Source organism: Falco peregrinus, chromosome 8 (assembly GCF_023634155.1).
Source record: "Falco peregrinus isolate bFalPer1 chromosome 8, bFalPer1.pri, whole genome shotgun sequence".
Lineage (NCBI taxonomy): Eukaryota > Metazoa > Chordata > Aves > Falconiformes > Falconidae > Falco > Falco peregrinus.
This window is the reverse complement of record NC_073728.1, coordinates 63,580,935-63,604,278: the sequence shown is the minus strand read 5'-3', so window position 1 is coordinate 63,604,278 and position 23,344 is coordinate 63,580,935. Positions and strand designations below refer to the sequence as shown.

Below are 23,344 nucleotides of genomic sequence, written 5' to 3'. Positions count from 1 at the left end.
TCCTGTTTGTGATCAAGTTAGGCTTTGAGCCTGCATAAATTAATCATTTTTCAACTTTAAAAAAAAAAAAAAAGCCCTTGTAGAGGAACCCCATCGTTGTATGGGAGACAGCGTAAAGCTGGGTCTATTATTTTAATTCTATAAGTACTATATAGTCCAAGTGTAAGGCATATCCTTGAACCAACGTTCTTGTTAAGCGTAAGAGCTGTTCTCCTGCATATGTTAGTCTGCATTTATGTTGGCTTATATCTTCTCCCTGCCCTGGCCCCCTCCCTACAGACTGTTCTGCTTTACTAACCTCATTCTTTCATGTGTATTTTACGTTTTGCCATGTAGGTCTTTCACAGCTTTGCAGCCCTAGGCGGGCATTCTCAGAGCAAGGTCCGCTCCGCCTGATCCGGAGCGCCTCTTTCTTTGCAGGTTTGCAGTGTGCTGTGTGCTGTGCTGTGTGGCTAGTCTAGCTGGTGTGACAAAACTGTGTGGATTTGTAGTTTAGCCCTGGAAATAAGATGTATGTATATATTTTTTAAAAAAAAAAAAAAAAAAAAGCATGTGATGTCTGCTCTCACACCTTTTTGGACACATGTTTTACATCCCCAGAGGACAGCAGGCATTTTAATAGTCCTCTTTGTGGTGGGTTGGTTGTTTTTTTTAATATTGGGAACTTACACATTTAATGGTGGATTTTATATTTCTGGAAATAATACTTCACAGTAGTGTCAATCTGTTTTGACCTGGAGTTGTTTCAACCAATCTGTAAAAACTAAAGCTAACCTAGGTTCATTTGAAATGGACATTTCTTACTTTTAGTGGCTGGGTCTTATTTCCATGGCTGAGTAGCTTTTATTTCACACACACATGTATAAAATATATCACATTTAAAGACTATTGAGCCTGAGACGCTTTTGATCTTGGGTATATGCAGACTGTGAATCTGGACAGCTTACAGCTTAGTTGAACAACCAATGCGATGATCACAATTTAAAAATATTTATTTTCTTCAAGACAGCATTGTAAGATCCTTTTTAAATTATGTATATAATTTAAATATGAGAAAGCTGGTATATGAATGAAGTCATGTTTGTATTGGTTTTGGTGAGTTTTTTGTCTGTACCCTGTGTACTACTAATGTGACCAGCATCCTTCTGGTACATTAAAATTTCATTTTAAAATATCTGTGTAAAGAAACAAAGTGTAATTGTTTTAATTTGTACTAAAATAAACATATGGACTTCAGAAAAATACATACAAGTTTTTCAGATAAGTGTTTTGGCTTGTTCAGCTAAGCAGTCTTTCTTGGTGATGGCCTTGTGCAGTGCTGTTGATCTGAATTAATGAGCATGTTTTTATTTCATTAATTACATGGAGATCTGCAAACAAGAAAGGAACTGTATATTCCCCTGCTAATTGGTATTCCTTGTTTTACAGTTCATAGCAACCCTATGGATATGCCTGGGAGGGAGCAGAATGAGGACAGAGACAGCGGTATAGCAAGATCTGGTAATGTCAGTTCCATGTGTTAACCCTGTAGACTCCAAAAATATTCAGTAATAGCCACCAGTGAGATGTTTAGACATCACGAAATAGTTTTTCCTGTGCTAAAATGTGATTGTTCTGTTTTGCTATATATAAGCATTAATGCATACCTGTATCTATGTGTACAGATGTTGTAGGTGTCGAGGGTATTGCATTAGGAACCTCACAGAGGTAATCTGAACAGCAGTGCAGTTTATATTAAAGCGTGCTGCAAATAAGCAAGGCAAATTAAATATTAAAATGGGTGTGCAGCATTTCTAAATGATACTTGTCATGTCCTTTCCAAGCTGAGGTGGATGGTAATGTTAAAACATTAATATTTGCCTCCATGACCCCCTCTCTTCCCCCCACATTCAGGATATTGGGCACCTAAGGTTAGGATTGGAAAGGCTGTTAAAGGATGTAACATTACTCCTTTCCACAAGGAATTTCTTGCCCAATACTCAGGGTTGATGAGCAAGGTGCAGCCTGTATGTTGCCTGTTATGTAAAGCTGCAGGACTGTCCCACCCTTGTAGTGCTTGTATATCTTGTTAATATTATGAACTGGTTATTTTTAGATAAGAAACACAGATAAGCAAAAGAGAAGGCATTTGAGAAGCAACACCAGTTTACCTTGAGGGGCTTCATTTAGTTCCGAGTATTATTTTCCAAGTGCTCTTTCTTCTGAAGAGATTTTTATTTATTCCTCTTATTATTGCAGCATCTCTTAGCAGTCTGCTCATCACTCCGTTTCCATCTCCGGGCTCTTCGTTTAACAAAAGCTGTGCTAGCAGTTACCAGCGGCGTTGGCGTCGCAGCCAGACTACCAGCTTGGAGAATGGGGTCTTCCCTCGATGGTGAGCTGGGAGTGAAAATGCTGGTTGCTGCCCATAGATTTTTCCACCATTGTCAGCTTGATTCTGCTCTTGCATATGTACTTCTGCTCTTGCTGTTGCTTTCTGTGGCATATTCACAGAGGTGTAAGTCAAGCTGCACTTCAACGCCTGATCTTTTTTAACATCTGTTTTCTTCGTGGCATTCATTGTTTTGGACTAAACTAGAAAGCCTTCAGCAAAATGTAAACCTGTAGGCTTTACTTTTGAGGATAAGAAGCCCTAAAATCCTACTCCAAACAAATGCTTGGCAGAGGTGGGAGAGAAGTAGAATACTATATTCTGATCCCACAGACGCTTTGAATCTGGCTCCAGCTTTTGTGATTGCAGGATCAGTTAATGGTTGCTTGTAAAAAAATTGCAAAGTGGATGTTATCAAAGGTGACAGTTTGACAACACATGCACACAAAAGGTGCTTATTGAAGTTAAATGTTCAAGAATTGAAATTACATAGGAAACAGAGGTACAACTTTAAGCAGTGGATTACGTTAATTTTCTATTTTTTTCATGCTTCAAGGTCCATGGATGAAAGCTTTAACTTGTCAGATGACAGCTCTGGTCCTAGCCAAGGAATTGTTAGGAAGAAAAAGATAGCAATTGGAGTTATTTTTTCACTCTCAAGAGACGAAGATGAAAACAACAAATTTAATGAGTTCTTCTTCTCACACTTCCCTCTTTTTGAGAGTCACATGAACAAACTGAAGAGTGCAATAGAGCAGGTAAATACAATCTCTTTTGATTCTTGCACTTGTATTGCTCTATGTTCCCCCCCAGCCCTGTCAGATTTAATCCCCAACTCTTGTAATAGTTTACAAAAGTGGGATCAGCTTGCTGTTGGGTGTAGGAATTGCACCAGTTTTGCTCCGTGACATCTTTGACGATATTTCATACTGCTCGTAGAAGCACAAGAGAAGCTGAGAACAGAGCATGCTGCATTACAGGGATTGCTGAAAGCCAGAACAGTCGCTGTGCTGTGTAAGCTCCCAGCAAAGCCCTGATCAGCCAAGGGGGAAAGGTGCTTTTAAGGCCACCTCTACCTCCATTTCAGCTGTATCTGAGTGTAGTGGATTGCAGAGTAAGAACCCATCTCTAGGCTCTTCCAGGCTGTAAATAAATACCGAGATTTTTTTTCTTTCCCTTTATTTTACCCTCTGATTCTGAATTCTGATGTGTAGGAAATTTTTGAAGATCGAAGGTTCAGATGTGCGGTTAGATTTGCTTCAAATCTCTCTTATAGGAAATAGTAGTTACTTTGCCACTACAATGAAAACTTTGACCCCTTTTATGCCTTGAATGATGAAAAACACACAGGTAGTAGAGGCTGCAGTTGCGTGTGCCTCACCTGTCTTTCCTCAGAAATGAAAGTTGGCACTTGTAACATCATTTTATCACTTAAAAAAACTATTTGCATGACTAGTTGCATGAAAGATAAAGTAAAACACATGACTGTTTTCCATTTTTTTGTCCTTCTGTAGCTATGTGTTACTTATCTGTTTAATGATTGTTTTCAAGGCTATGAAAATGAGTCGTAGATCAGCTGATGCCAGTCAGCGGAGTTTGGCATATAACAGAATTGTTGATGCCCTTAATGAATTCAGGTGAGCAGTTTGCCTCCTATCTGTTGTGTCTGTCTCTTCAAAAGCACTCAAGTCTGTTTTAGAAGGATCTTCTTAGGGCAGGATAGGTAACTTACAATGTCTGAAGTCTTCTGCAAAAGTGAGTACAATAAAGGTATTGGTGATAGCAAGCCATGATAATCCATTTGTGGTTTTAGATTTTGCCAAGTGTGTATATCCATCAGGGCTTGGTGTGAACAGGACACAGACGATTAAGGTTTTCTGTTTTTTAGGAAGTAATGAAGCTCCTAGCAACCTCTTGAATTGTCTTTTATGAGAGGAGGGAAAAAAATTGCAAAGCCATGTTAGGGAAATCTTCCTGTAGTGTGTATTTTCTTATGTGTGAGCAAAGCTTTTATTCATCTCTAAATTCCGCTCTAAAGGCGTTTCAGATAACCAGCTACTAAGAAGGACTATCTTTTTCACACAGTAAAATGCAGTATTGTAATCTCTTGCCATCAGTACCTGCTGAGCATCTCCATTCAACAGTTAATGTACAAAGTAAGGCAGATAAGCACATCCCTGGCATTTAACTGTATTTTCTTTCCAGAGTTTAAGTCATGGGGAGGGAATTAAGATGAAATCCGTCTGTTTCAAGTGATTCATCTCCTCTCAGATGGGAGTGGCAAAGTGCTTCCTTTTACAACCAGTGTAGAGCTGCGTTTAAAAGGCATTATAGAAGAGAGCACTCTGATGTTACAAAAAGAAAATCCTGACAATCAGGATGTATTTTACTGAACAGCAAAGGATCCTGAGGGCTCACTCATTTTTCTGCGATTGCAGTTACTACCTGAATGCCACGGTTTTGCAGGATGAAGGCACAGTGTATTTGGTTTGTTTTCTATTTTTTTAGAACTTCATTTCCATGTAGTTGCATGGAAGGGCAGAGGATATGCTCGCAGGGACAGGAGGCAGGGAAGAGAGCACGTGGGCCTGCGGCGAGAGGTGGATTGGGATAAGCAGTGCCAAGAGAGGGAGCAGAGAGAGCTTGTGACTGCTGGGAGCCGCCGAGCCTGCCCAGGGGCCCAAGACAAGTTCGGCAACTCTGAGCAGCCACGGTGGTTCCTCCACTCCCCCCAGCTCTGCTCTCCTTCCTGCTCTCACCCAGAGCCATTCTCCATGTTCCCACCCCATGTTAACACCACTCCCCAGCTGTTTTCCCAAAAATTCCCCCCAAACGTTCCCCCTCAAGATACACTCAGTGGACTTTGCCCGTTCTCCTTTGTCCTTCCAAGTTAAACAGTTCCTGAGTGCCGGGGAGGGGCACGTATCCCAAGTCAAATGTAGCAAAAATAACCCTGAAAACACAGGCAAAATCCCCCTTGCTTGCTTTTTCCTCCTTGGAGGGAGGCTCGGTGATGCTGAGCTGAGACGGGACAAGGAAGTCTCCTCTCATCGGGCTGAGGAGGAAAATAATGTCCCGGCGGACATGGGAGGGTTGGCACTCTGCTGAGCACTCTGCTGAGCCGCGGCGAGCACCGTCCTTCACTTGACACGGCCATTGCGCAACCAGCGCTGGGAGCATGTCCCACTACCAGTTTTATGCAGAGGTTTCCATGGTGATACAAATATTACCCTGTAGTACTGTAATGAAGTAAATTAAATCCAGTTTAATTTCATATAAATTAATTTCCTGGGGCAGCAGACTTTGGCAATTCTGGTTTGGGTTTGTTTTTTGGTTTTTTTAAGTGAGTGCATTCAGAGGCGTGCACCAGCCAGTGCCCCCAGCCCGGGCAGGTCCTGCAGCGGGCAAGGTCCTCGTGCCTCTGCGGTGTCTCAGGGTGGCAGTGTGTGCTGCCATCAAGAAAAACGTTTCTGTAACATGCAAAAGCTGTTTGCTTTTCAAAGCAACACGATGTGGGTCTGGTAAGGAAAACAAGGCGTATTTAAATACTGAAGGCTGGATGCAAAGATGCTTTGGCGCAGGTCCAGCAAACCCATTTAGGCCAGTATTATCTCTTCAGGCGTCTGCTTTCCCACTGAAGTCACGGGGAAGTCAGGAGCCTGAGTCCTTTGGTGAACCTGAGACTTGTGTTGATTCCTGCTCTCTTAGCAAATTGTGCTGGAGGGAAGAAGGGTGCTGACTTCAGTGGGTTGGTGTTTCTAAAACATAATCCTGTGCTGGTTTAACTCATTGCAGTCTGGGGTGTTTTGTTTGTTTTCTGAAGGAGATTTTTTTTTCAGTTTTTTTTAAACCCCAGCTTTCAGAGGTTGTCAAGTGTAGCTAGTGTGTACTCCTGTGGTGATCAGAATAAAATCAAGTCACTGGGGCATGGGGGACCAGCTACACGCTGCCATGCTGATCCCAGAAGGGAGGAGGGAGTGTGACGTTTGTTACCATACCCTCCTGCCACCCAAAAGTCCCCATCTGCAGGGAAGGTGCTGTGGTTGTAGGTCGGCTGGCTAGCCTTCAAGCAGGGTTATTGTAAGGAGCCGGCTACAGGGTCAGCTGGACATTGGCAGGCATTTACCTGCTGGTACTGGAGGGTGGAGGGGGAAAAAGAAGGTAGCAAAACCAACCTCTTCCTTTGCTCTTGTTGTCTCATCCAGCAAAAAACAAAGCTGCCTTCTCTGGAAGGGCTAGGCTGCTTCTGCAGGTTTGTGCTATTGGTGAATTTGCATCAGTTTGGTGCCCAGCTCCAGGCCTACCCTTGCATCATTATTCACTTTCCAGCAATTTTTAATTTTCTAAAGCACTGATGGATTTAGCTGTTAACACTTGACTTAGAGGCTTAAAACTCTCTTTGGATGTCAGCTGTGCAGACACATGACTTAGGAAATAAGCTACTGTACTTGCATAAACATTTCGACTCCCCCGGTCCCTGAGGCCAACGCAGCACATTGATAATACAGATTACACATCTGACTAATACCTGTGTGGCAAATACACAGACTGGCAAGGAAACACTGAAGGCAAGGCCCAGGGAAACACCTCTCTGCTTTCTGGCAGCCAGATTTGATCCTATTTTATGCTAGTAATTTTTAAGCAGCTTATGCTGCTGTGAACCGAGTGGTGCATTTTGCTCAGCAGTGCAGGCTGGCCCCGGTGCCAGCATGGGACAGGAGTCCTGCGGGCTCCCTGCGTGGGGGAGCCCCACTCCCGCAGTCATTGCAGCAATTACTACTGCCTTTGTTTTCTTTCCCCTTTTTAAGGAAAAATCATCTTTGGAAAGAAGCGATGAGGATAGGGAGCAGATGCGTATGAATTAAGTTTTTTAAACCACTGATTTTTTTCTTTTTTTGAAACAATCTCTAAAGAGAAGCTAAGCTTTGCCATTATATTGCAACTCTTAAATAGCAAAGCAGCTCTCACTGCGCAGTGCTGAGGGTCAGGAGTGCTTCCCTTAGGGAGGAAGGGCGCTGCAGAGGGATGCTCTCATCCACAAGGAGCCATCTGGCTCCTTTGGTTTGTACAGCGCCAGGGAAAGATGTCTCAGACTGGTATTAAAAACCAGGAAAAAGGCCGGGGAGGTTTGAGATGTATTTGGGTGAGGGTGAAGCAGGTAGCAGCGTGACACCTGATCTGCCGCCATGCCATGCCAGGGGCGGCTGCCGTGGCACTCGTAGCACCGTGAGTGCCGTCCTGTCTGCAGGCAGCAGGGTTGCTCGACTCGGTGCCATCTGCATCTGCAGAGCAGCAAACCCCAGAGGGTTTGCAGGAGGGATTCTGCTCAGGCCTTCATTTTTGTATGGCTGGGTTGTGCTTTGTTGGGTTTCAAGCCGCTGTTGAGTGCAAAGCAGTTTCCTGCAGAGCTCCCCCGGCCCCCTGTGCTGGCTGCACCCATTGCTGGTGCTGAGGTGCCCATCAGTCCAGACTGGAGTTCTGCCTCCCAGAAGCATTTCCAGATACAAATCGGTTCAAATGTACCAAAACCCTCAAAAGAACAGTCCCTCTCGTTAACTGAACTTTTCCCTTGCATGCCACTGCTCCATGCTGGCGGGGGGTGGGGAGGGGAGGCAGCAAGCAGAGGGGAGGGGGCTTCTTGCTGCAGATGGCTGAGGGGTCTTCAATTTGGTTTTCAATGGTTGTTATTTTTTAAATCCGGGTAAATTCCCTGTAGTGTTTTAGGGTTTGTTGTTGGGGGGGGGGGGGGGCTTTTTTTTTTTTTTTTTTTTTTGTGGTTCTTTAAGAAACTGAAGGAGCTGTTTCCCCCCGTGTTTGCAGAGCTGGAAAGCTGTTAATCCTTGCCCTTGGTCTGTGTGCCATTGCTGCCTGCGCTGGCATGGAGGGTTCCCTGCACTGCAGTCACATGCCTGCTGGCCACCGGCCAGGGCAATCTGATCTCTCTCTGAGGAAACACTATCAGTTGCAGATGCAGCCAGGGTTACCAGAATAGTAAATAACGAATCACAAGACTCGGTCTATCTTTTCAACAAAAACAAATATTTTAATATATTGGTTTTAGCATAGAAGTCGTTTCTTTTTATCAAAACAGCCAAGCTGCAAGAGGCTTGGCTTGGGTTCGTTTGCATATGAAGGAGAAATAAGCTGTATTTTACCTTAAGTCGTGCAATTTATTTTCAGATTCTAAGGTCAGCTGTGTGGGGGGATATAAGTTTCGATACTTGTTTAGAGCTTTGAAACTCATGGAGCTTTGAAGTCCCTGGATTTGGGGTTTCTCCCTTTCTTTGGGCCTCTTCAACATCCATCCATCTGTTAACGGGCTGTGAACAGAAAGCCTTCTCTTAATAATCCCACCTCTAGTCCCAGCTTGCTACTGCCATGAAATCCTGGTGTCCCCGGAGACCCTCCGGTTCCCCCACCCCGGTGCGGCAGTGCGGTATCCCCGGCTGCCTGCCCCACTGGTTGACCCTGGCAGGACTGCCGTGCCCAGGTCCGTAAGCAGGCTGTGCTTCCCCCCGAGAGAGGACCCGCCACAGAGGGTAACGTAGAGCAGCTCCCAGGCTGCTGGAAACTGGCCCCGCAGGCAGCAGGCCCTCTGGGTGCTGTGTTCTGGTAAGCATGAAACCTGAGTTTGCCCCCTCTCCAGCCCACTGACCATTCTTCTGACTTTCCTCTCATGTCTGTGGCAGTGGGGTGTCTGAAAATGTCACCTTTGAGCAAGATGGGGTTGATTGCAAACACACAGGATGGATTTTGTACGTAATGAAAACTGATAGAAGAAATAAGGCAGAAGATGCCATTGTCCTCCTCACCGCCTTTCTACTTGAGCAGTCACGGTGACCTTGGCACAGTGCCTGGTCACCTTTGCTGCCCTTTGGGGAGCTGCTCTTGGGGGGGTCTTGTCACTGTACAGCTGCTTTCTTCTCTGCCGAATACCCAGGGAATAATTCCTTCCTGCCCCTTGCGCCGGCGCCCTTGCATGCTGCTCTGCTGCTGACGTGCCGGGCTCTCACTTCCCAGGGAGTTTCACTTTAAACACTAAACCACAAAGATTTGGCAGCTGCTGCTCCAGTGTGTTTGCCTGCCTGACATGCACAGCCCTTGCTTTACTGCTGGAAGTGTCGGTAAGTTTTTAGCCAAGTGTATCCATAGAAGGTCTTTACAAATCAAGGATGGTTCTAGGGATAATGTAAATCTCTGTCTTGTAAAACGAAAATACCTCTTCTAGAAAAAGTAGTGGGGAGAAACCTGAATTGATCAGTCATTTCCTTTGTTGTTTTGGTTTTTCAGGCTTATACTGTGATGAAAACGCAGGTTCCCATACTGTCATAGCAGAGGCATTGCACTTAAACGCCTCTAAAATCTAAACTAAATTATAGTTTTGTTTTAAGAATAAACTGGTGGGGGGTTAATCCGGTGCTTTACTGCAGACCTGAAGTTTTAATCAGACGTTTACTGTCCTCTGTAGAATCAAAAAGGATGTGGGTAGGTATGTAATCCTGGAAAACCCTGGGGTGACTTTGACTCTCGTATGCTGTATTCAAAGCTAAAGAAGTAAGCTGGCCCCCCTGCTCTACAAATCCATGCTTTGGTGGGTTTGGCCTGGAGATACACCTATTTTTTAAAGCAAGGAGGAAGTTAAGATATTTTTAAAAGTCAGATACACATAAACTTGCCGTAGTCGTTAAATCAAGCAGAACTGTGGGAGGATTTACATGTTTTGAATGAAATGGCGAGAAGGCAGGGAGGTAACAAAAACTGATGTACTTCTCCATTCGGCACAGGGCAGCTCTTGCCCTCTGACAGTGAGTTGTTGCTGTGTTTGGGCTCGGTTTAGGGAGGTGCATGAAGAACCTGTGAGGCTTCACTCTGAGGTGGAAGGGTGAATTCATGCGATTTAATGAACAGCACAGTTTGGGTAATGGTTGATGAGAGAAAACTTGTTTCTGATAGGAATGACAGCTGGAACTGAATGCTGCAGTAAATTCTTTGAGTTGGGAGTTCTGCCTTTCGTTCTTTTGTTCACTCTTCTGGATTTTTTGGTTTTGTTTTCTAGAACAACTATTTGCAATCTGTACACGATGCCACGCATTGGGGAGCCTGTCTGGCTTACTATGATGTCGGGGACACCAGAAAAGAACCAGCTTTGCCACCGCTTCATGAAGGAGTTCACTTTCCTGATGGAAAATGCTTCTAAAAACCAGTATGGTGGATTTTAGTTTTTAAGTTATATATGTGTTTATGCCTTGTTCTTTCAAACCAATTTTTGAATTGTTTTTTAAAATCCTGGTAATCAAAAGAATCAAAAGACCATCCAGAAATACCTTCCTTTTAAAACAAAAAAGAAATCAGGCAGGATCTCATTAAATGCCTGCTTCCCCGCAGTCCTCTAAATGTCGGTAGAGGCTAAACATTTGAAACATGTCCATGGGAAGCGTGTGATGGGTGTGTATGTCTGGAAGGGGATGAACGTACCTTATGAAATGCATTAATCTACCTTTCAAAATCAGTTATCATATGATGAGCAAGGTTAGACATTCAGTTCGAGCCGTGCCTGTAATACTGTCTGACCGCAAATTGCTCTTAAACCTGACTTCTGTAAAGTGCCACTGAAGAAATGGTGTGCTTCGTTAGTGCTCACCTTTCTGCCCTCGGGACAAAGCCGTGAGCAGTTGTTAAAAACTGAGAGAGAAAATGTTCTTGATAAACTCAGGAGAATCTGATAAATTTCCTCCTTTGTCAACACTTCATCCTCTTTCCCCAGGGCATGAATAGAGGAAGTTTTTAAAGCGTTTGGCTCCACTGAAGTCCTAAAACAAGCACAAACATGTGAAGTTTGAGTGAGAATGGCACTGAAGGACCAGCTGTTAGCTCATGGGAAGCTGCTGGCTGCGGGGGGGAAGGGGCTGCTGCTCACTGGCTTCCAGCTCGGCCGCCAACCTTGTCCTCTTTTCTCTCCCCCAGATGGGAGGGTGACCGCTGGTGGTCAGCGTGGTCTGCCTTCTCCTGCCTCAGTGCAATGGGAGAAACCACAGGGAGTGCTCAGGGCTTCAGAGGTTTTTTCTTAAAATCATCTCCTGCTGCAGTGGAAGCTTTTTCCTGGGATTGGCCCCTTTGGACCCTGCCATTCTGATCCCTATACATCTTTGTTACATTTACATGGTCATTTGTTTGGGTTTGCTTGCTTTATTTTAAATATAGTAAGATTTACACTGACAGAAGCAAGAGGAAAATCGAGCCCCATATCATTTCAATCCGGTTTTAAATCTCCTTTCCTCCTTCGGCTGTGAGGCAACAGTGAGGAAACGGCTAAGTTTAAGCTGCAGGGTTCCTGACGCTTGCAAACTGTTCAGATGACGTTATTCTGAGGCTCGGTGGCCTTTGTGCACCTGAGCTGCTGCGGCATCTGCCAGCACCATCGGTCGGCATGCGGGGGGCTCTGGGGCTGTGCTTCTGCCTGCTCCTGCCAGGAAAGGGCTGGGAAGGAAAGTCTTCCCTCCATGGAGCAGAAACCACTCTCAGTCCTTGCAATGACTCAGATAGTTAACTTTTGTCAGAAAGGTTTTTCACCTTACTTGCTTAGCTAGTGAAAACTGCTTTGCCAGTGACAAGGACACAGCCTTCTCCGGCTGAGCCAGAGAACTTTGGGGGGCTGTGTGTGTTATTTTTGGAACGAAGCAGCTGTATGTGCTGAAATCACATCACAGTTAGACGAAAGAACACAGCACCCAGGTATTTTACAGGTTTGGTCGCAATAGACTTCCTTCTCACCAACAGTCACAGATCTTAAGGGTTTAGGATCTCAGTGTACAGAGGCCACACAGTGCCGCGGTTTTCTTACAGCGAACAAAGTAAGTTGGTTTTGAGATGTTTTACAACACAAAGCTTGCAAAATAGGAAGTCTCATAATTATTACCAAACAGAGGAACTGAGATGCCACAGTTTTAAAATATTTCATTTTACTTTAAATTTGTGTTCTAAAAAAGAGCTTTGCAGGGGTGGGAGGGAGGGTACATCCCTCCCTTCTCCCCCCAGAGAGCCAAGACTGAAGGAATAATCTCTGTTGACTTTGTTAGGTTGTTTCTGCAATCCTTGATCCATACAGGCTGTAGAACTGCTGTCAGTTTAACATCCTGAGTGTGTACCTAGAAAAAAACCTGTGTTGAACATTTTGCTTTCAGGTTTTTACCAGCTTTACTGACTGCAGTCCTGACTAACCACTTGGCCTGGGTCCCTACTGTCATGCCAAACGGCCAGCCGCCTATAAGAATCTTCCTGGAAAAGCATTCTTCCCAGAGCGTGGACATGCTGGCCAAAACTCACCCGTACAACCCACTGTGGGCACAGCTCGGTATGTGGCAAACATCACTAAACCGTCCAAAGCTTTATGTAAATGGTATGCGCGTGGTGGGTTTTATGGATGCTTGTTACTTCCCCCCACGTTAATTTTTGGTTTAATTCAAAACAAGACAAAAGTGCGTATTTCAAACTTAGAGGTGGTCGCTGTATTTTTTTATATGGGCCCTAATTTCTTAAGGCATTATCAATGATGAAATGACAGCCAAAAAGTAAAGACCTCTTCAGTCATCTGTGGCAGATCACCTAAGTTAGGTCAGCTGCCCTGGTGATGATGGAGGATTCCAGTCCCCCTCTGGTCCTGCCTCTGTAAGGAAATCGGTTCTTATTTTGGGGGATGCTGCTATCAGTAAGCCTGGCTCTCGAAAGAGCCAGGCAAGAAGATCCATCAGTTGATAAAAATGAACATACCCTCAATACAGCAGGCAAAGGAGTGACGTAGTACAGGAAATCATGACGAGGCAAACCCTGGGTAAGGTCTCAAAGACTAGTCAGTTGAGTACCTGGTCATACTGTCTTCTAATTGCTGAGTAGAGAAGGGGAGATGAGCTTCCTACTTCCTGGTCAGCTCGTCCTGCTCTGCACACAAACTCTCATGGAATTTGGTTAGGGAAGGGAAAGAAAGGTTTTGCGAGGTTGCCCTATTCGGGTATAGGCAGGAGTGGCCAGGGAGTTGGCAAGAAGAGTTCGTTTCAGACCTCATGGGACTGAAGGGATCCGCTGTGGTTACATTGGCTTTCGAGGCCTCTTGGATCCCTCGTCCCTTCATCCCTGTTCATGCAGTGCCCTAAGACCTCCAGAACAGCACATGCACAGGCACTTCTCCAGGTGAATCTGGAGTACAGTCAAAACAATGCATGGCAGAGCTCAAGGGGAGGGAGGGAGGAGAAGGCTGGGTTCAGCTGTGCACCCACCACTGCCGCTTTTTGCCCCGGTCCTTGGCATTAGGTTTGTTTCTCCTTACAGCTTTCTCTTTGTGGGTAAAAGTTCAGCCCAGTTTCCAGACTGTCCAGGGTAATTCAGAGCAGATGCCTCCTCTCTCTTGATGGCTATATAAGGAACACAGGAGACAAGCCTCCAGAGCTAGGCACTGAAGTTAGGTGGTGCGAACGCTCCCTAACGTGCAAGATCAGATGTCTCCCTGACCAGTGTGTCACCTTACATACGATACCAACAGCATCTTTGAGATTCTCTGTATTGAAAACAAAATAACTAGCGTAGCTGTCATCGCTCTTCTGCCTTAGTACTAATTTTTCTGTTGTAGACCTGGCCTTTGAAAACTGGCCACAACAATTGTCTGTTAGAAGAACAACTTATTATAAAGGTGGGAAATAATTATCTGTTTCTTTTCCTGGTTTAGGTGACCTGTATGGGGCTATTGGATCACCTGTGAGATTAGCAAAAACAGTTGTGGTTGGCAAAAGGCATGACCTGGTACAGAGGTTGCTTTATTTCCTTACTTACTTCATCAGATGTTCTGAACTTCAAGAAACGCATCTTCTAGAAAATGGGGAAGATGAAGCCATTGTCATGCCTGGAACTGTTATAACTACCACGCTGGAGAAGGGAGAAGTAGAAGAATCCGAGTATGTGCTTGTCACAATGCACAAGAACAGGGGCAACTTGCTACCAGCGGAGGCTGAAGAAATGAGAACTCCCAACTGTAGCTGTAAATATTGCAAATGTCCCGTTTCCCTTGCACAAAACATAGAAGGTGTTTCGCAGCAAGAGAGAGAAGACACGCAAAGCACTCCTAAGGTAGAGCTGGAAACTTCTTCAGATGAGAACAGAACTATCGTTCCTGACGATTGCCAGGAAGATGCTGTTGATATTAATCCACCAAGATCCTGCCTGGACACAAAACTAGAGACTGTGGTGTGCGCAGGGTCAGCTTCACCAGAAAAACGTGTAGTGACAGAATCTGGTTTGGAGCCAACAGCAAATGTGTGGAGGAATGAAGACTCGCTGGAATCGGGCAACCAGGCGGTCAGCGTAACAAGGTCACCTGGCATTGCTGTGGAGAAGAAGCCACCAGATAAGCTCTTCTGCGATGCATTTTCTTGCAGTGCTGCCGAAGCGCAGACAAAGGTGACTTTCCTCATCGGAGATTCCATGTCACCTGATTCAGACATCGAACTCCGAAGTCAGGCAGTAGCGGAACAAATTGCTAGGCATCACAGCCCGCCAGCGACGGAGGAAGGAGCGTCTGCTGATCAGAACTGTGAAGCTAAACAAACTGTCGAGGACCAAAATAGAGACTGTGGGACAGCTGAACCCTTTCCTGAAGTTGCTAGTGAGCATCAGAGCTGGAATCCAAATCCGTACAACGCCGAGAGCATGAGTCTGTTTGACGAGTATTTTACTGATGACAGTTCAGTTGAAACCCGGACTATTGATGATATTCCAGGGCAAGCAGCTACAGACCTTCTTGCTCACAACAGTAGTTTAGACTTTTCTAAAAAGCTGTGTACAAAGACTAGCAAACCACCTAGCGAATTTTGTAAATTTATGGACTCTGTTCGACAAGAGACCTACAAAAACTGCTTTAATGAGCAGGACCAAAGAGAGAAAATCTCTATTCGCGTCCCCCATGGGGACAGAGAAAACGTGGAGAAAAAAGTTGCCCCAGGAATTGATTGGGACATTCCAAGAAATGAGAGTTCAGATAGTGCCCTGGGTGACAGCGAAAGTGAGGATACAGGTCATGATCTAACTAGACTAAGCGGTAACTATTATGGAGGAGAGCAAGAAGATTGGGCAGAAGAATACGAGATTCCCTTCCCTGGGTAAGTACTATTAAGCAGTAATAGAGCCTAAAAAAGTTAGAGCCTCTTCTCATGTCACATGTTTGGAGGAACGTTGCCTAACTTGGCATCAGTGGCTGGAAGAGTATCTCCTGCGCCCGCTGGTCGTAGAAGAATATCGAGGGATCAGTGGTCTGGAAAAAAATACGAATGATGTATTGTGGTCTTGGCTTGTTTCCTTTCCTTCCACAATGGGCTGACTGCAAAAGCTGACTTTAAACTGTTGCTTTTTAAAAAGTGCTTGAATGGAAGTTAGAAGAGATGTGATAGAAGTGAAAATGCAACCTCTCTGTCAGCTGAATTTGTTGTTTGCAAATTGTATGTGTCTCTGATACACCTTTCTTGCAGGTCAAAATTAGTTGAAGTGAACTCTGTCCAGCCCAGTATCGCCAATTTTGGAAGATCCTTACTAGGCGGCTACTGTTCATCTTACGTCCCTGACTTTGTTTTGCAAGGAATAGGAAGTGATGAAAAGCTGAGGCACTGTTTGGTGTCAGATTTGTCTCACGCTGTGCAGGTAATTAAGCTATATTTGGTAAATGTATTTGTCACAGTAGGGAAAGGCAAATGTTTTTGAATGTACATACCTGCTGGAAGTGGAAATATTTACTGTTGCAGCCTCTTCAGGTTTCCCCAGTCCCAGGTCACCGATTTTTTTCCTCTCTCTCAATTAACATCTGCAAAAACATGGGTATTTCACTGCAAATCTGGAGCACAAAAACTTAATATTTCCACTGAAGCCAGCGGAGAGGTTCATGCCCTTGGGAAGACGGATCTCTGTGCTCAGCCTTAGAGGGGAGTCTCCTGTAGGCATGGCAGTCTGCTGGTGGTTGCACACCCACGCGGTGGAATGATGTTAATCACAACCAGACGCTGAGGTTGCTGTGCCGATCTTCCCGGGCACAGTCTGGCTGCGGTGGTTGTGCAGAAGCTCCCTTTGCTCCCTCCTCTTCCCATGCACGTTTAACCAGTGTGCTGCTGCTTGCGGGGCAAAATATGTTACCTGTGGTGAAGCCGTCAGGAATGCTTAGTATTTGGGGACTTTACTCCTTTTTTAGGATTGTAGTCAAAGTGTCCTATAGTGTCGGCTGGCTTTGTCAGGAAAGGAGAAACCAATATGAAGGTAATTGTCCTCAGGGGACTCGCAGTTCTCGTGTGTGCTGGCAATCATCTTTTCTCCACGGAAGCATTTCCTTAGATGAACTGGGGCATGACTGGGAAGCGTGGCATTTCCTACCCCTTTTAAAGTCATCAGGAGATGAGGGGAAAGCAGGCTGTCGCTGCAGAGTGTGATTGTGCTCCCCTCTAGTTTATTCCCGAGGGAATGGGGAAAGACCCGTGCACAGACTGGTGAGCAGTCTGCTTCTCTGAGCGCTCCCCTGGGAGCCTCCGGAGTGTCCCCTTCTTCCCCACCTCTGAAGTTAAGGCTGTGCACCACACCTGGAGCCCGGCCCACCTTACTGCCCCCTTTCCTTGTGCCCGGCCCCGCAGGGGGTGAGTGTGCTCCCTGCATGGTTGTTCTAGGGGCTGTTTGAAACCCTTGTGTTTTAAGCCGAATGTTTAAACCATTTGCAAAGTGTAATTGAACTACAGGCAACAGAAGCAGCAGTGTGAGGTAGCTGCTGCTGTGAGACAGATGTGTCTGAGACATAATGGCGAGGCGCTGGCACGGGCTGCCCCGAGCAGCTGTGGGTGCCCCATCCCTGGCAGTGCCCGAGGCCAGGCTGGACGGGGCTGGGGGCAACCTGGGCTGGTGGCCGGTGTCCCTGCCCGTGGCAGTGCACTAGGCTGGATGATCTTTAAGGTCCCTTCCAACCCAAACCATTCGATGATGACGATAACCGAATTGTGGTGCATGTCCATCAGGAGATTTACATTTCAATTGCAAAAGTCAAAGATTGAGAGGATACAAAAGGACCGAGCACCATTTTATATGTTTAACTTAAATAGTAAGTGCATCCCAGCCCGCTGTGAAGTCCCTGTGGGACTCTTTGGAAGGAGATGCTTCCTAACAGTCAGCCCCAAAAATGTGCCGGGGAAGGACAGTGGGGTTCCACATGCTCCCCCTTTCTAAAACCTTCGTGGTGTGGGCTGGCTGGAAGCAGGCAGGAGCTGGGCGCAGGCTGGGTTCCTGACTCCCTCTGCCGGCCTTCCCGTAAAGGGAACCAGTGACAACTGGGAATAAATCCAACCGTGTTAACACAGCCTTGTCGAACAGCAAGTTGGATTTTTGGTACTTTCCTTTTTAGAGGTTTAAATTATCCTTCAGATACGTCAAAACTCTTTATATCAAGTATCAAAAGATATAATTGTCAGCCAGTGACACACTTCCAAGCCTGGAAGAAAATGTAAAATGGCAACTATCCTCCTAAGACTGTACCTTGCTTCCAGTAAAGCTCTGATTTTAGTAGGTGGAATGCAATGCTAGCACATGTTGCTGTATTTTAGATGAAGCAGTGCCTGGGATGCTATCCCTGCTATCCAGGATGGTGATGTTTTGTGAAAGGACCATTGTCATTTGCCATTCTCAGGGTTCTGCTATTCTTTTTCTGTTTCTAGCATCCTGTTCTGGATGAACCGATTGCAGAAGCCGTTTGCATTATTGCTGACACAGACAAGTGGACGGTGCAAGTGGCCAGTAGCCAGAGGCGAATGATCGATAATAAGCTGGGAAAAGAAGTGTTAGTCTCCAGTCTCGTCTCCAACCTGCTTCATTCCACTCTTCAGCTTTACAAGCATAATTTATCTCCAAACTTTGTAAGTATGAATGACAATCGAGTGAGCGGTGTTTTTAAAGCATCCTTTCACTTCACAGGTTAAAGAGGTTGTAAGGTTCTGCCTAGTTTACATACCCGTAGCTGCAGTTTTCATAGCCAGTGCATCCCCTGATGTAACTCTTTGAGCTGTCTGAACACCACTCTGTAGCCGAGACAGTTGTCTCATTAATTCTGTTTTAACATGCAATCAAAGGCTTCTGCTCAAAAGTAAGAGTCTTGCCAGTGAATATCTTACTAATTATTCACCTAGACACGGCCACGGAAAAGGCAATAGATGTATGGGGTCCGCGGTGTTCTGCTCTGAGGGGGGTGCGGTTTGGATATGGCGCTGTCTCCTCCCTGACACAACTCCCTTTGTCTTTCTAGTGTGTTATGCACCTGGAGGATCGGCTGCAGGAGCTCTATTTCAAAAGCAAGATGCTGTCCGAGTATCTCAAGGGCCAGATGAGAGTTCACGTCAAGGAGCTGGGCATGGTGCTGGGGTACGGTCACAAACTCGCTCCGAGCAGCGCTGCCCTGCGCGTCCTGGTGCCAAATCCTCTGCCTGGGCTTGTTCTAAGCACAGCGAAACGGATTCCTAAGTGGGACTGGAACCGTAGAGTGGCATAAATCACCCATGGCTGCAGGCTTCTCCCTAGCCAGTGCTTGGTCCCGAGGATCCCCCAACCTTTCTCTCTTCCCTCCGGGCAGGAAGGTGGGCTCAGCACTCCAGAGCTTATCAGATTCCTTCCTTAGTTGGTCAGTCAGTGCTCGACAGCGTGGGGCACCTGATTCCTCCGGGTTGACTTTCCCTACGTGGCAGAAAACACCCTCTATGTCATGTAAGGCACATAATACCTCTCTGTGGGTGTGGGGCACAGGCAGAGAAGCTATTTACGGGGTGTTTATAGGAAGGATTTGAGTATCTTCTTATGCAGAGGAGTACAGGGTGGTCAGGCGGGCACACGGAGCGTGTGTGGAGCCTGGAGATGGGGGAGCAGCTGCAGCGGGGTGAGCTGCCGCACAGTGCCAGGGCTTCCTTGGGAGCTGCAGACGCAGCTCAGCCTAGTCCTCTGCTCCTGCGCTTGGCGCCTCAGCTATTGCTCCCTTTGCTTTGAGAGGAGGAAGGAATCTGCTGGGTTTTCTCCCCCCGTCTGCTTTCTCACCGGTTTGTCGGCCCTGTGGGGAAAAACCACCCGAGCAGGCGGGTGGGAGCCGGGGCGGCGCTGGCGGCGCAGAGCCGTCGCTATCGGCGTGAGCGAGGGGAGGCGGGCGCAGGGTGGTGGCTGCGCTGTGTAACCGCGCTGGCGCTGCCGTGGCACAGGAGCGCGACGGGCTTCCCTGGCGTGGGGAGCGCCCGGCCACCCGGCGCAGTGTGCGCTGGCGGCCCGAGCGCCGCAGGCTCGGCAGGCGGTGCGGCCGCTGCCGCGCGGGTTCAGCCCAGCTACGCTTCGGGTTAGGTTAAACGTGCCTCTTCTGCTTCCTTCTAGGATTGAATCCAGTGACCTCCCTCTGCTGGCAGCTGTGGCAAGCACTCACTCTCCGTATGTTGCCCAGATACTACTTTAAAATGCCAGAGGCCACAGAGATTGACTTTTTCCCCCCTCTGGAAACAGTGGAAGGCGAAGTTGTTCTGGCTCCTCTCTCTTTGATGCAATTAAAACAAACTGCTCCTGGAGCCGCAGCACCTCCGTATATGACTGCACGTTACACAGACAGTTGGAGACTTTCCCTCTCCCACTTGGTCATTTATAAAAAAGGATAAAGGAAGAAAAAAGAGAAATGAGTAAGCCTAAGATTTCAGCCACAGGAAAGCGAAGATTTCAGCAAAAGCTGAAGATCTGCATTTTTTACCAGTTTCTACCACAATGGCTAACTGTACTTTATATTGGGGAATGTGAGGAAGAGCTGCTTTGAGACATACGTGATGCTATCACCAATTACAAACTTAAGAGAATGCAGCAGTTGTCTTCAGACTGGCTTCTACTGATTAGGACCTCGTTAAGATCCGTAATTCTCAAGCTGCAATGATTTGTAAACAACTTCTATTTTTTTCATGTCATAGTCAAATTCTGGATACTTCCCAGAGGAAGAACAGGGGTGGGAGGGCTGGTTTGTTTTTGTAAAAAGCTTATTAATGTCACTCGGCTCCAAAATTTATTTATGATCTTTGTCCTGGGGAGAGGGAATAACAGGGGTGGGTGGGAGGGCACAAGGAGGAGGGAGGAAGAGGCCAACAGACAAACCAGCGATGGAGAGTCTCTTTCTTGGCCAGATGTTGCAACCAGTATTAAATGTTTATAATGTTTAAATGTTGCTTTATACTAAGTGATGCTTTTCTTCCACAATGTAATCAAAATGTAAAAAAAAAAAAAAAAAAAAAATCTAAAGAGAATGTTGGCTGAAAGTTCCCTGTGGGGTCCCCAGAATGACATGACTATTACCTCTAACTTTTTTATGGTCTATAATGTTCTTGCAACATCATATTCTTTTTACAGCAGTCAGTCAGCTATTGAAATAATGAACTAGAAATAACTGTACCAAAGCATTGGGGAAAAACTGAAAAGGCTATTACCCTTAATTGCTCAGGTAACTAATTGATATATTTTTTAAAACCGTTCTACAAAAACTGAACATTGATTACACCATAGTATAGTAATATCAAAATTATTTTTTCAAAAATATACCCTTGATGCAGATGTCTCTAATCCCTTTTCTACTCGCTTGTGTGATTACCAGCAGGAAATGTTGTTTATTTTATTCTCGGCATTTCTCCTTCACTCAGCCATCACTGTTTTGTCATTGTATATACAATAGTTGTACGAATAGCTGATGGACCCAATCTGGTGTAAGTAATGTAAATATACAGTGGTAGGTGGATTATGTTTTCAAAGGCTCTACTACCTCAGTTTAACTGGACACTTCATTATAGGCTTTTCTTTGCGTATTTGTCCTAGCAGCCAATTAATGTTGCTGATTTTTAGGGTCTGTTTTCATTGATTCTCTTCGGTATATTGCAATTTATGGTTTATCCACAGAAGTCGGAGATACGTGTTCACTTGGTCGCTAGACTCTATAAACAGTTCTAGAAATACGTCATTCTGTAATCATCTTTTCAGTAGTGTAGCACACCTGCTATTCTTGTTTGCAGAGTTATTTTAAACACAAATCTATTTTAACCATTTGATAAACTTGAAAACAATAGGAGAGATCCCTGCCCCACCACTGTCAACAACAAAACTCTCCTCCCTTCCTTTGCTGGGGCCAGGATTTCACCCGGAGTGGTTTTTTTTTCAGTAATATTCAAAATCTGTAATGTAAGGACTCTGTTCCAGGAAAGATCTACATGGCAAACCCCCACCCCTTTCCGTGTAGTACCGAGTCTGTGTCAGTAAGTAAACCAGACGTTAATATAGGCAGTGTCATTTGAAACTTTTGTATATAAAATCTAACGCTGACTGCTGCAGGGAAGAAACTTGTGTTTAATTCGTGATCTAAGGATATGTTTCTCCCCTATTCTTCAAATGTCCTTTCTTCACCACACAATGATGTTACACCTGGCTTTTGGAAGGAGCACAAAACATAGGGGCCCAGTGGTGTAAACATGTTTTTGATGAAATTCAGGATTGAGCTCAGAACATGAATTTTTAACTCTTTGCTATGATACGCTATATAGCTGATAGTTCCGATTCTGAACGTTGTACATAGATTTGCAGCTGTAGCCTGGTGATGTCCGTGCTGCCGGGCTGCGTCACGGCGCTGCCAGAGGAACGCGGGGCTGGGCTCCTGCCCTTGCCGCCGGGGGGGCTCCTGCACGCTGGGCAGCGCCGCACTGCGCCCTGGCGCCTCCCGGGACTCTGCTGATAATGCACCTTTGCAGGAAAACACTCTGTTCTCCTCCACGTAACCTTATTAGGCGACTTGTTGGTATCGCTTCGAAATGGATTTGACTCAAGAAAGGCCCTTGCGCAGCTGTGCAGCTTAAATTGGTATTAACTGGAGGAGGAAAAGGTGGTGGGTGGTGGGCATCCTTCTCTGCTGTCTTCTGCCTAACACAGCCCGTTAACGTCATCGTAACGGTGTGTTCAATCAGCCATGGATGAACGAGGCCACCGATGCGGCTTCCTCGTCACCCGCTGGCCGGTGCCAGCCCCGCTGAGCCCCAGCCCCAGCGGCGCTCCTGGTGCGGGGGTGGCCGAGCAGCGCCATGGTCCGGCACAGCCAAAACCCTCGTGCGATGGGAAGGTTTTCTGTAAGTTAACTTGTAGGGTACGTGAACAACACGGTACGTATGTCTGTCAAATAATACAAAAAGGGATCTTTTACAGGACTATAGCATCGACTTTTTAAAAGTATATTGCGATTGTTTTATGTGAATAGAAAACTAACATTTGGTTTCTTTTTTCCACTATTACCAATCTCCATTAACATGTCTTAATTTTCTGGCTAAAAACTAAGTGTACTAGGCACACAAATTAGCAAATTTGTTTTTGTTGCAATTGGCAAACACTGGGCTGCTAAGAACAAAAAATATTTAAAAGAAAGGATTTTACACCTTGCGTATGTTTTCCCCATTAGTTATTATAGGTGTTTTATGACAATTTTTTGCTTTCTCTAAATTATTTAGATGGTGGTACTTGTAAAATGCTGGGTAAAATGTACATACTTGTTACCTCTTCTGGTTTTGTATATATTTCCCAAGATGTGCACTTGTATTATAATAACCATTCCCAATTTTAGGGGAAATTTGTGCAATAAATACAGTATGTCAATTTACTTCTAGTACATTTTGTGTCTGTTTTTTATACGCATAGCATGAGAGTGTTGGGGAGTGTTTAAGCTTTAACCACCGTAAGCTGGACGTCTGTCTGCCCCTATCACAGATGCCTTTTGAGACCTGCTGCCTAGCACTTAAGGGTGCTGCAGCCATTTTATTTGGAGTCTTTCAGGGAATTAATCATTTCAAAGAGGAACTGGTGTTTGAACTTGCTGTCCCTTCAGCTGTGAATGTTGTTGGCCTGAAGAAAGTGACAGCAAGGTGGGAGGCTGGTCCTGGC

General features: G+C 45.6%; 1 protein-coding gene across 4 annotated transcripts in view; it reads left to right on the top strand.

Moving 5' to 3' along the window:
- FNIP1 (folliculin interacting protein 1) overlaps nucleotides 1-23,063 on the top strand; it is a 70,311-nt gene extending 47,248 nt beyond the window's left edge. For 3 of the 4 annotated variants that reach the window (XM_055812001.1, XM_055812003.1, XM_013303557.3), the window contains exons 7-18: nucleotides 337-420; nucleotides 1,429-1,500; nucleotides 2,239-2,374; nucleotides 2,928-3,129; nucleotides 3,923-4,008; nucleotides 10,428-10,574; nucleotides 12,553-12,722; nucleotides 14,088-15,513; nucleotides 15,880-16,048; nucleotides 18,091-18,288; nucleotides 18,675-18,790; nucleotides 19,778-23,063. In XM_055812001.1, the coding sequence (XP_055667976.1) occupies nucleotides 337-420; nucleotides 1,429-1,500; nucleotides 2,239-2,374; nucleotides 2,928-3,129; nucleotides 3,923-4,008; nucleotides 10,428-10,574; nucleotides 12,553-12,722; nucleotides 14,088-15,513; nucleotides 15,880-16,048; nucleotides 18,091-18,288; nucleotides 18,675-18,790; nucleotides 19,778-19,856 (2,885 nt within the window). In that variant the 3' untranslated portion in view covers nucleotides 19,857-23,063. The remainder of the gene's footprint in view (nucleotides 1-336; nucleotides 421-1,428; nucleotides 1,501-2,238; nucleotides 2,375-2,927; nucleotides 3,130-3,922; nucleotides 4,009-10,427; nucleotides 10,575-12,552; nucleotides 12,723-14,087; nucleotides 15,514-15,879; nucleotides 16,049-18,090; nucleotides 18,289-18,674; nucleotides 18,791-19,777) is intronic. The other variant, XM_055812002.1, reaches the window with a different exon arrangement.
- Nucleotides 23,064-23,344: the final 281 nt, after the last annotated feature.